Source organism: Rhinolophus hipposideros (assembly GCF_964194185.1).
Source record: "Rhinolophus hipposideros genome assembly, chromosome: 10".
NCBI lineage: Eukaryota > Metazoa > Chordata > Mammalia > Chiroptera > Rhinolophidae > Rhinolophus > Rhinolophus hipposideros.
In genome coordinates, this window is record NC_138056.1 from 71,588,903 (window position 1) to 71,601,843 (window position 12,941).

The following is a 12,941-nucleotide window of genomic DNA, read 5'->3' on the forward strand; positions in this document are numbered from 1 at the left end:
GTCATAGAACCCGAGGTCATGTAGAAATAAGTGGCAGAATTTGGAGTTCAACCTTGTTGGCCTAGCTCTAGGTCCAAGTTCTTATCTATTATATTGAGCTAGTAAGAGAAGATGAATATTTCAAGGAAATAGGATCAGAAAGTTAAGAAATACATCATAAGAAAAATTACTTTGTAATAACATGTTTATAAAATGGAAATTTGTGTCAATATTTAAGTGGATTTTTGTTCTTTTTTATGAACAAGGAATTGAATACTCTTCAACCTAAAGATACCTTTCGTCTTTGGCTCACTGCAGAAGTTCATCCCAGCTTTACTCCTATTTTATTACAGTCAAGTTTGAAGATAACATACGAGGTAAGAAGATTTACAATATGAATCACTATTTGTGTAAGTGTGGTAATCTCTACATGCCTTCCAAAGCTCTGTAAACAACCGAGTATTATGCAAAACTTCCCTATACATTTAGATGAGGTATATACATAAATCATAGCATAAGATGGTATTTATGAAAATACATAGAAATTCTCCTTTCAAAGTTTAAAATAACTGGTGTTATTTACTTTTTTCTTTAGTCTTTTCACTGAATTTCCTGCTTTTTTCTTTATTTTTTCTTCTTAATGTTTTCCTTATATTTTTTCTTCTTAATTTTCCTTGGATTTGTATTTGCTTTTGTTCTTTTAATTTCTTATGTTGAATCATTTACTGGTTTATATTTACTTGCATTAATATTGAAATTATTTTTAGTCTCTTGAAAGAGTATGTCTTTGGCCTTATCTCATAATTTGATATATTATTGTTTTCATTTTGTTATTTTTCAAAGAGTCTGTATTTGTGTATGGTTTTCTCTGTAATTGTATATGATTTATTCATTGAGGATAATTGTTAGTAAACTGACTTTTAAAAAACTTTTAAGTGGTTGTTCAGTTTCCCATTAATGTCATGTTTTATTGAGTAGTGCTTAGAAAATTTGGCCTATTCTATGATAATTTTTTGTAAATGTTTCATCAATAAAACATTTTCATTTTAAAAGTATATATTTGGATATGTACTTAGTAAATGAATGATATTTTTTCTTTTAACTTTAAACAAAAAGTTTTTATTTAAGAAAAAACAGAATGAAAAGGATTATAAAAGGAATGACTATTCTTTGTAGCAACTACTGACTTGAATTTTTCTTTTTATGTTAGAAACCATGTCTGTAAAATACCTCAGTGATCATATAAACTTACTTGGTTATGTTGAATATTGTTGGATTATAGGTTTTTTGAAAAATACTTGGATTTATAATTGTTATAAACTGTTACCATGTTTTTTTGAAAATAAGACCTACCCTGAAAATCAGCTCTAATGCGTCTTTTGGAGCAAAAATTATATGAAACCCAGTCTTATATACATTACCCAGTCTTATATACATATATAATGTAATGGCATTACATTATATTATATTAATTATCTTATTATACCTGGTCTTATTTTATATAAGACAGGGTCTTATAATAAAATCGACTGGGTCTTATATTAATTTCTGCTCCAAAAGACTCATTAGAGCTGATTGTCCGGCTAGGTGTTATTTTCGGAGAAACACGGTAGGTAGAAGGAGTTGGAAACTAGTTTTATATCTGTACATTTTGAAGTAACATCATAATAAAATTGAAGTCAACTTGGTAACGGTATAAATTTTTCTTCATTAAAATATGTTCTTAAATGTGTTAAATACTGATTGATTTATTTTTAAGATTTTAAATGATGTGATGTCTCTTTATTTTTGTTCTGTAGTCACCTCCAGGTTTGAAGAAGAATTTAATGCGTACTTATGAATCTTGGACTCCTGAGCAAATTAGCAAGAAAGATAATATACATAGAGCTCATGCTCTCTTCAGTTTTGCTTGGTTTCATGCTGCATGTCAAGAGAGAAGAAATTATATTCCCCAGGTATATAAGATCAATCTTGGATATATTCTATGTCATACATATTTTTTATGTTAGAATATTTTTACAATTTGGTAGAAATGGCTATGATTACTTCATAATTTGGCTCATGGTTCATAAATTTATATCTCTAATTCAATCTTTTCTGTAAATCTTCTGGACGACGTATAGTGACCTAGTTCACATCTTTTTGAATTAAAGTGTTTAGAACTATGTGTGAACCATCATAAGCCCTCAGTCATCATTAGGCATCATTTTTATGGTTTTAGATCTCACAGACATCTCAAAGTTCCCCATACCTGTTTTTTCTTTAGTATATTCCTCTCAGTAAAAGGCATCGATATCCATTTACTTCCTCAAACTAGAAACCTAGGAGTTGTTCTTGATGGGTTTTTTTGTCCCTTAGTCTCCCTACCCAATTCATTATCAAGTCTGATTGATTCTACTTCCAAAACATAATTCAGATGTGTACATTTTTCTTCATTTTTTCAATGCCTCATCACCTCTTACCTATACTGTTGGAAATAGCCTTCCCACTCTTCTGGCTTTTTCCATTTAGCAGCCAGAATTATTTTTTTAATATATAAATTTGATTATGTCATTGCTCTTCTTAAAATCCATCAAATGGCTTTCTATTGTATTTGGAAAAAAATATACAAATGTTTTACCATAGTCCAGAAGGAAAGATTTGCTATCTCATCAAACTCCTCTCAGGCCCCTGTTCCCATTTGTCTCTACACTTCAGTCACACAGGACTTTTTTATGACCTTTGACTTCATCAAGGTATTTTTCAGCATAGGCCCAGCTGTTATTGTTACTTGAGCAGTAGACCGCATTCTTCCATTGACTTGGAAGCCCTAGTGCCAGTGCTCTGTTCTCCCTGCTGAATGTCTATCCAAGCTGCCAATTGCATTATTCTTTCCTCTTTAAATTCTTCCTGTCCTCATTTTTCAACGTTGTCTACTTCTGTTGGGATAATCTCTCTTCAGATTGCCCTGTCCACCTGCCTCCCTTTTAGCCTCTCTCTCTCTTTCAGTTACGTATCAAAATGCAAGCATAGAGTATGGAGTTACAGACTTGGGTTTGAATCCTGACTCTAGAATTTCCCAGCTTAGTAAAGTGCCTTTTAAAAAATTTTTAAGTGGTTGTTCAGTTTCCTATTAATGTCATGTTTTATTGAGTAGTGCTCAGAAAATTTGGCCTATTCTGTGATAATTCTATGTAAATGTTTCATCAACAAAACATTTTCATTTTAAAAGTATAAATTTGGATACATATGTAGTAAATGAATGATTTTTGGGGGAGCTAAATTAAATTAACCCCAATTTAATTTACCCCCCAAAATAGCAACAATTTCCTCAGCTGCATAATGGGAATAATAATCATGTTTACCTATGTGGTGAGGATTAGATGAAACCGTGTATGTTTAGAAGTGTTTCACACTGCTTCACACTGGCACATAACCTGCCAATAAATATTTATCAAATTTATGAAATTGTAAACAGTAGCAGCAATGTGTTGTTTCATAAAATTTACATATTACACTTATGGGGAGGGTATGCTTATGTTCTCATTTTACAAAATAGGTCAGTGGATTTCAATGGCAATTAACTTGCTAAAGGAATCACACCTAAAAAGCTATAGAGCTTAGAAATGGCCATGCGCACTTTCCTCTAAAGCCTTTGCCCCTAATTTTCTGACATCTGTCCTTAGACTAATGGATCAATTAATCATGATGAATACATGAATAGTGATTAGTGATTCACGTTTATTGAGAAAAGAAAAATTATATTTTTAAAATGAAATTGATTTTATTTTTTATCACATGATGTATGCACATAGTACAAATTGAAAAGTTATAAAAGGTTTACAATTAAAATTTAGTCTCCTCCCTTCTATTCCGCTGCCCATCATTATCTATTCCCATGCATCAACTATTCACCATTTTTGGGATGTCCTTCAGAGATATTTCATAAGTATACAAATTGACTTTATGTATTTACATACACACATATGTTCTTGAACTCAGATAGCAGCACATTACAAATACAGTTCTTGCTATAGTAACCAATGCATTTTAGAGATTCTTAAATATTACTACCCATTTAATATCTAATTTTAAAATATTATTTGTTTTCATTATATTAATATACATATTTTAAGCAGTTTTATATTATTAGGTGGGTATACATATTTTCAATTTTTGCTATTACAAAATGCTTGCCTATACTTGACTCATTTAGCTCTTTTTCATGGTGGCCAATTCCTAAATGTGGAATGTTGGGATCAAAAGATATATGTACTTAAAAATTCATAAATATTGTCAAAACACTCTTCATAGAGAATACAACAATTCATATTCACACATACAAAAATATTTGAAAATGTCCCTTTTTTTGACACTCTGAGTTTGCTCTCATGAAAATCATAAAATTGGAGGAAAAAGCAGACAAAATAGAGAATACCGTTGATTGCTAAGGAGACCATTTCATAGGGATATGTACTTCTGCAAACTCTCTATTTTATCTCTTTTCCACGTTTGGTTTTGCTTTTTTTTTCTCTTAAGTGCTAACTTTCAGAACTAAAGATCCACTACTAATTCAACTCAGTTTTTATTTCTCATGTTAGAAAAAGATTGTATTTTGCTATTTTTCATTCCAGTGCTGTATTTGGTTGCAGAATTAACTTCCTCTATGTTACACATGTATATTGTACTTCTAATATTGTACTTTATGTAATATCGGTTTTGTTTAATATTTGTTATTCTTTGACATCTTGTGTTCTTACTAGATTGTGAGCACTTGATAACAGGATTTATCTCATTTATATTTATAAGAGCACTTAACACAGTGCCTGGGTTTCCAACTGAGCTAAATAGGATTTGATTGGCTGTGTACAGAACCTCTCCACAATTTACATTATTTTGATCAGAAATGTGACATGAGTAACAAAAAGTACCTTTCAAAATTTTTGTGTCATAATTTAAAAAATCACTAATTATCCAACAGTATATCAGTAACTGTGGTATACAGAATAAAGTTCTTATGTTAGAATTAGTATTTCAGTTGGAAATTGCTGTAAGTAACATTGATAGCAACAGTCTTGAGAGTTATAAATGTTGATTAATATTTAAATTATGTAATTTTTGTAACATTTTGCAAATAAAGTCTAATAGAGGGATATAAGAAATGTCATTAATAAGACTTTGCTTTGAATTACTAGAAAATTTATTAAAATATTACAAGGAGCTTTGTTGATGGGTTATATCATATCCCTTCCATCTCCCATTGCAGATCTTTAACTCTTAGGTATAGTATAACATGTGTGTGAAATTTAAATCTCTTGTTTTTACAATATATATACTATTATTTTAAAAAATAATTATCCAAATGCTAGTGATCCCCAAATTTATATATGCAACTCAGACTAATTCTCTAAGGTCTAAGCTTATATATATACAACTATTTATTTGACCTGTCCATTTGAATGACTGAAAATCCTAAATATTCTGGATCTAAGTAGTAGAACATAAGCTTCTCAGGAACACAGGTTTTGTCTTTTATTCATTTCTGTATTCTCATTGACCAAAACAATGTTTGGTATATAGCAGGCACTCAACAAACTTTTGTTGAACACTTTTGTTCAGTGATCTCATGCTGTCCCTTTCCAAACCTTGTATTCTTTCAGCGTTCCACTGATCAATGAATGACACAACTATCTATTTGAATAGTCCATGAACTTAGAAGTAATTCTTAACACCTTTTTTTTGTATCGTCACCCTCCATTACAGTTCAGTATAAAGATTCTTTAATTTTATTATCCTAACTATATCCATCTACTTTCGTCTTTCTATGTATTCTCCCCCCCACCCCACCAGAGTGACTTTCCATTACCTCTTAGATTAGATTAGGTCAAATATTAGATTTTTATTATATATACCAACTGTTTCTCTCCATCATATATATTATAGTTTGTAGTTGTATGTATATTTGAGTGATTGATTGTGTTTTCCCCACTCTTCTCTTCCCCCCACGTTTGACAGAAAGCCACATGAGGGCAGAGATTATTTAAGTTTCGGTACATTCTTTTGTTCTCAGAGGCTGACATATAATATACATTTAAGAAATATTTTTATTGTACAAAGCTAATTAGTTACAGTTAATGGAAGCTCCATAGAAATCATTTTTTTATTGTTTCATATATTCTCTATAGAATATAGATCTCTATGAATGTTCTTTCTATACAAGCATTGTATCTATTAGCTGTAGGTTTATATTTTATTTAGTTCAATATGAATGCTTTGTGGGTCAAATGTACAGAAAATAATGCTCTATGCCTTTGAGCGTTTAAGAATTTTCTTGTAACATTTCTGCTTTCATGTTTGTAGACAAAATCCACAATTCTTTTTCATTGCTACTTTTATTGGGATGACATTGCTTAGTAAAATTATATAGATTTCAGATGCATGATTCTATAATACATCATCTATACATTGCATTGTGTGTTTACCACTCAGAGTTAGGACTATCTCAATATGTATACAGTACATAGACTCAAAATTTACTAGGTCAATTTGTTCTTTCTCCGACTATATTGCCACATACTTCAATGATAAAAACTTTTATGGTATTATAAAATCTTTTTCATGCTGTGGAGGTAAATAAATCTCTTTTTAAAAATTACTATTACTTTAGATTTATTGCTTATTTTTATTAAAAATTCTTGGGATTTTCTTTTCTACCATGTATTGAACATCATTTTAAAGATTGTAAAGGCAATGATGCATGCATGTATATCTTTGAACACTGCTTACAGTTCTTTAATATTCTTAAAATTTGTTTTGATAGGGATGGACCAAATTTTATGAGTTTTCTTTATCAGATCTTCGGGCTGGCTACAACATTATTGATAGGCTCTTTGATGGTAAGTCCTAATAATGAAAACTTTTATATTTGGTGTTAATGAAAAATATTTTTGTGATCTTAACAATACGTTTCTTCAAAAGTGAATTAACTTCCTTTCATAAAATTTGCTTTTTATTTTGTGGTTTATATCTTGACCGCCATGCTTTTGGTCTCTGAGAGTTCTTATCAGTCATGGTCATTGTTTTTTTCGATATAACACATAAAATTTCTAATTATCTGTAGGTAGGAAGCAAAAAGCTAGAAAGACCTTGTTTGTACTTTGTGGGTTTAAGGAGTTTCAGACTTTAACTGAATTATTCAGTTCTGTCATGGGTATTGTTAAAATTCAGGAGGATGGTAGACTAAGGTCAGTAACAAGGATCTGTAGAATCACAATTGTATGATTAAGCAGGTATCAGGAATCACAGTACAGATAACAGATTAAAATAGAGCAGCGAACAAGACCATATAATCTGATCCCCGGAGGTCACCAGCTCTCTGCCTCCTGAAGACAGGAACAGTCCCTGAAGTTTATTGGTCAGGGCCAACACACGGGAATGCTAGTGTAGAGCAGTGTCCCCTTATACTTGAAAGGAATCTCAAGCTTAAAAATGTCCTAAACAGAACTCTTGATTCCCATCTGCCCTCTCCGACCCTGCTACCCTGGTAAACCACCATTCCCTGAATCTGCCCAGGTTAGTAAATGTCACCACCATTCATGTAAGCTGGTCAAGTTCAAAGCCTGTGAATCACTGTGGATTTTTTTCTTTTTCTCATCCTTTGACAGTTTCTGTTCCTTTCATGTTCAAATCACATCATAGTTCTATTCACTTGTTTCAGCTTCATTAAGCAATAGCTATTAGTACCAGACAGTATTCCAATTTAGTTTTTTAATTTTTTTAATTACACATCAGAAAAGAGCACATATGCAATTCAATGAATTTTTATAAATTGAACCTATGTAACTAGCCTCAAATCAATAAACAGAGTATTACCAATATTACAGAAATACCTCCCCTATTCCGTTCCACACAACTCGACATTTCCCCTTTCCGTGCAGAGGGTAGTCACTTTTCTAATTTCCATGAGCTGTTGTTTTCAGTGTGACACGGAATTTTTTGGAGGATATCTACTAAAACTTTTCCTTGCAGAGAAACTTGGTAATCATCCAAAATGCTTTTGAACATTTATTTGATTTTTATGACACCACTATGAGGCAAATATTATTAGTGCCCTTTTAAGATGAGGAAAACAAAGCACAGATATTGAATGATTTGTTTATTAATGTATTTCAAGATTGTGATGTAAGTAATAGTATCACATGATTTTTACAAACATCACCTCATTGAACTTTTGTGAATAAGAGGCAGATGCTTTAAAAAATATTGAATGTTATGGTAAAAATATAACTATATAATCCTATTATTATAAAATTTCCTGATATTAAGAGACCTCCATAGAGGTAGAATTAAATGCAAAAAGGGGAAAAAGTTCTAATTATAGGGGGCAATTGATATAGATATTATGTAGCTATGAGATCTAGAACAAGTTTCTTAACCTTTAAGCCTGAGTTTCCTGATCTATAAAATAATAATAGTAGGCACTGCTTCAATTGATTCTGTTTTTGCGAAGTTTAAAGAGAAAAGCTACATGAAGCATTTAACATTTAGTATATTGAGTAAGCTATCAATACTTGTTGACTGTTATTACTATTGCTGTTATAGTTTATGTTCTGTTCACTTTCTTTTATCCTAAACAAAATAAAACTTACCTTGGGAACAATGGATATAAAAAGAAACAATATTTTCTTTTAAAAATTCTAGAAAATATTTCCAATAGTGGCTGCTTAAAAGGTACATTTTATAAGTTGAAAGGTACATTGATATTTCTGATGTTTCTATATGCCCTGCTGACTACTTATGAATGAATGGCATATATATTAGTGTGTTATTTGCTGAACGTCAAGGCAGAACTAGAAAACTGGTGAGTCCTAGTGAAGTCCCTTGTTATAGCTACTTAGCCACTGTTGATAGTAAGACATCAAGCAGGCAACAACTTTAATGAGACCTCCACCCTGTAGGTGCCCTTGTTCTGCAGGAGGCAGCCTACATCATCTGTTTCCCAAGGCATATAGTAGCACTGCCATCAATCTGTGATTATTTCTGTGTGTTATTGTAATGAAATAGAACTCAATTAGTAATGCTAGCAGTGATGCTAACTAGCTATATTTGTGTTTCCTATATTTACTGCAGATCTGAGATATAATTTTAACATTTTAACATTGCTACTGAACTGTAATTAAGAGGAAGTCTCTGTTGCAAAATAAAATCTTACAGAAAAGTCCCATGTGGTTTTTTTATACTATATTACTTTTCTATTAGAATAGAAAATGGACAGTTGACTATAAAAATCATGACATTGTAAAGACTATAGTATTTGCATTTCTCTGATGATTAGTAATATATGTCCTCTTTGAAAAAATGTCTATTCAGGTCCTCTGCCCAATTTTTAATTGGATTATTTGTCTTTTTGTTGAGTTGTGTGAGTTCCTTATATATTTTGGATATTAGTCCCTTATCGGAGCAACTAAGGAACAAGACAAACAAAGAAACAAAGACTCATAGACACAGCCAACAGTTTAGTGGTTACCAGAGGGAAAGGGGATGAGAGATATTAGAAGAGGGTAAAGGGGTCAAATATATGGTGATGAAAGAACTGACTCTGGGTGGTGAACTCACAATGTGATATAAAAATGATGTATTACAGAGTTGTACACTTGAAACCTATGTAATTTTACTAACCATTGTAACCCCAACTAATTTTAATAAAAAGTAAAATAAAACAGAAAAAAAGAATAAAAAGAAAAGACTTTTCTTTTCTTTGTGACGGTGTTTAGTAGAGTTTTCCTATTGATCAGATTTTTTTATGAACTGAGTTCTTCATCATTGTGTAAAATTACATTTTGAATACATTCTTCTAAGGAATTTCCAATTTAAGGAGGCAGTATTGTGTGGCAGATAAGAATATGGCTCTGGTTTCAGAGTACCTCATTTCTGTTCAGATCTGTGGAATTATGTGATTTACTGATTTTTGGGATTCAACCTCCCTCTACCTCAATTTCTTCATCTGTATAATTGGATAATATTAATAATTCTGTTTGTTAATGAGGCTTAAGTGAGTTTATATATGTAAAACAATTGGGAAATTGTACTTGACTAAATAATCTCTCAATAAATATTAACCATTCTGTGATTATGTTAATATTAATTACTAATATTAACAAGTATTAATGGGCATTATATTAATATTAATGAGCATTTTAAGAAATGATTTAGCTGAATTAAATATATTGTTATATCCTATATACATGCTATGTAATGGGAGCCAGGAATATAGTTGATATTTTGGAATTATTTAAGAATATTTCTAATATCTTAGAAATGAAACTAATCAAAGTATTTTTTAAATTACAGGTACCAAAGATGTACAGTGGGAATTTGTACATGGATTACTTGAAAATGCTATTTATGGAGGACGTATAGATAACTATTTTGACCTTAGAGTTCTTCAGTCGTACCTGAAACAATTTTTTAATTCTTCAGTAATTGATGTGTTAAACCGGAGGAACAAAAATAGCATTTTTCCTTATTCGTTATCGCTACCAAAATCCTGCAGCATTTTGGTAGGTAAAATTAAATCATTTTCAATCTATTACCAGAGAGATACTTGAATCATTTTTATATTTGCTAAGTATATATTTTTTATTTTCAAATGCACCATTTTCATTTACAAATATCAATTACTTGTTATGATGCCAATTTGCAGCCTGATTCTCTGAATTCTAGTTAGGTGTCTTATATGCTTTTGGATACTTACTGAAGATTGATTGATGACAACAGGATATATGTAAATGTAGCCAAGGAATATTTTTAAAATGTAGGACTGCTGTGAAGATCTGGAATGGGAGAATGTGCTACTTTCTAGTAGGCATAAGAGTGCTCAGATATATTTAATAATATGAAAGAAAATATATTTAACAAATGTGTATCCTCACTTTCTGGCTTATAAATTTAAAGCAGTTCTAAATGTATAAAAGGAATTCACTTTATCTGGCTTTCATAGCAACATTTTTGTTTGTGTGTATTTATTTTAGCCAGTTGTAGCTTTTTCCTTTGAGTCATCTTATAAAAATCTCCTAAAATGCAGTCATCTTTTCCAGAAAAACTGAACTTAATGTAGCCCAAATACTTTAATTCTAGTTTATTTTACCACGAACTTATGTTTGTATAAATGCCCAAATAATGTTTTTATTATGTAGAGTATAACAGTTATGCATTTCTTCATGAATTCCAAAGATACACATTTCACATTTACATGCTTTTCTTAGTATTGTGCCTTTTTCTCTCATTCAAAGATTTTTCAAGAAAATTCATTTGTTTTAGTAACAAAATTGTCAAAAAAACAAAAGCTTAAAAACCAGTATTAAATATATTATTCTTCTATCTTATGTATTATTATTAAGTATTCTGTTTTGTTTTTTAGTATCTTTCATTCATTTATTCATGTATTCAATAATATGCTTTGAACATAGGCTCAGTGATAGCCCTGTCCCAGATACTGTGGATCCCATGAGTTCATTTTCTAGTGGGAGAATCTTAGAGTGAATGAGCAAGCAGATATATCACGGTTATTTATTACATATTTATTTAGGAAAGCGTACTCTGAAACATCTTCTATCTCTGTTGAGGTTTAAATTGAAAAATAAAATTCGTACAGAAAAGTGTACATCATAAATGTGCAATGTAATGAATTTTTATACGTCGAACATGTGAGTGTAACCAGCACTAGGATCAAGAATCAACATTACCAGCTCTTGAGAAGTCCTCATTTCTCTTCTAGTTACTACCTCCCCATAAATGATACATTATCCTGGCTTCTAATCGCTTAAGTTAGTTTTGCCTGTTTGTGTACTTCATGTAAATGCTATCAGTTGTTATGTATTCTTTAGTGTCCAAGTGAGGATAAATCAGTCTGGATAATGTAGCTGTTATTTAGGAAACATGTCAGTGGTAGTCCTAGGCAGAGAGAAGACTCTTGCTAGTCTAGATGAGAAAAATAGCAGCCATTTCAAAATGAACAAAGCACGTAAACACAAAGAAAGTAACAGTTTTAAATTTATAGGATGATTTCTGAGAATCAGTGTTTAGCTTTGATTGAGGTGGAAGGAGGAAGCCAAAAGTTTCCAAGGAAAATGAGAATGCACACACACACCTATATATATGTACACACTTAATAAATACATATCTATATACAAGCTTAGACTTGCATACACTAATACATACACTTGCATACACTTATACATACATGTATGTTTATACATGTGTACATTGTGATTGAACACCTTTGGGGAATTTACAAATATTGAGCTTAGGATAGGAAAAATTTTAAAGAACAGCATAGCATGTCTTTCCAAAATTTGACATAGTCATAGATCCTGGGTTTCCTGGAATCCAATGATTTTCTTGGAAATACTTCAGGGACAAACAGCCAAGGATGGGAAAGGATGATGGGGTGAGGGGAGCAGAAGATGAGTGTCTTTACCAAGAACAGTTTTTCCTACTTTAGCCAGAATTCTTTAGATGCATATACAATACCTGCCTTAAAATAACTTGTCTTTTCATGAAAATAAAGCAATTCCATCTTTGAGCCAAACTGAATAAATCCTCTTGTTCACTTAATTGCCCATCTACTCATGAGTAAGTGTTCGCATGCATGCTTGACAAGTCATGTCTTTGCAATGCTTACAGTAATTCTAGGGATGAAATGATAGTATTAACAGTACATTTCATCATACCTCATTAGCAAACTGAAGACAAAGTGTGGAATTGTTTTATGATAAAGTGATTTACAAAGCAGTGCTTGCATACCAGAGTGTCAGTGTATAGGTTTCTGGGGTTTCTATAAAAACACAAAAAACAAAAAATGATTACTGAAATATAGATCTTGATATAAGTAGAACTGCTCTCTGGTAGAGTAAAAGAAAACAATTTCTGGGTTTCCCTGAAAACATCTAACATACTACCTTACACATAGTAAGCATAACCAC

The 12,941-nt window shown here is 31.2% G+C and overlaps 1 protein-coding gene across 4 annotated transcripts in view; it reads left to right on the plus strand.

Annotated features, from left to right (window-relative positions):
• DYNC2H1 (dynein cytoplasmic 2 heavy chain 1) overlaps window positions 1-12,941 on the plus strand; it is a 289,185-nt gene that overhangs the window by 177,922 nt on the left and 98,322 nt on the right. For all 4 annotated transcript variants that reach the window (XM_081063149.1, XM_081063152.1, XM_081063150.1 and 1 more), the window contains 4 exons: window positions 246-356; window positions 1,779-1,934; window positions 6,779-6,854; window positions 10,309-10,517. In XM_081063149.1, coding sequence (XP_080919275.1) covers window positions 246-356; window positions 1,779-1,934; window positions 6,779-6,854; window positions 10,309-10,517 — 552 coding nt within the window. The remainder of the gene's footprint in view (window positions 1-245; window positions 357-1,778; window positions 1,935-6,778; window positions 6,855-10,308; window positions 10,518-12,941) is intronic.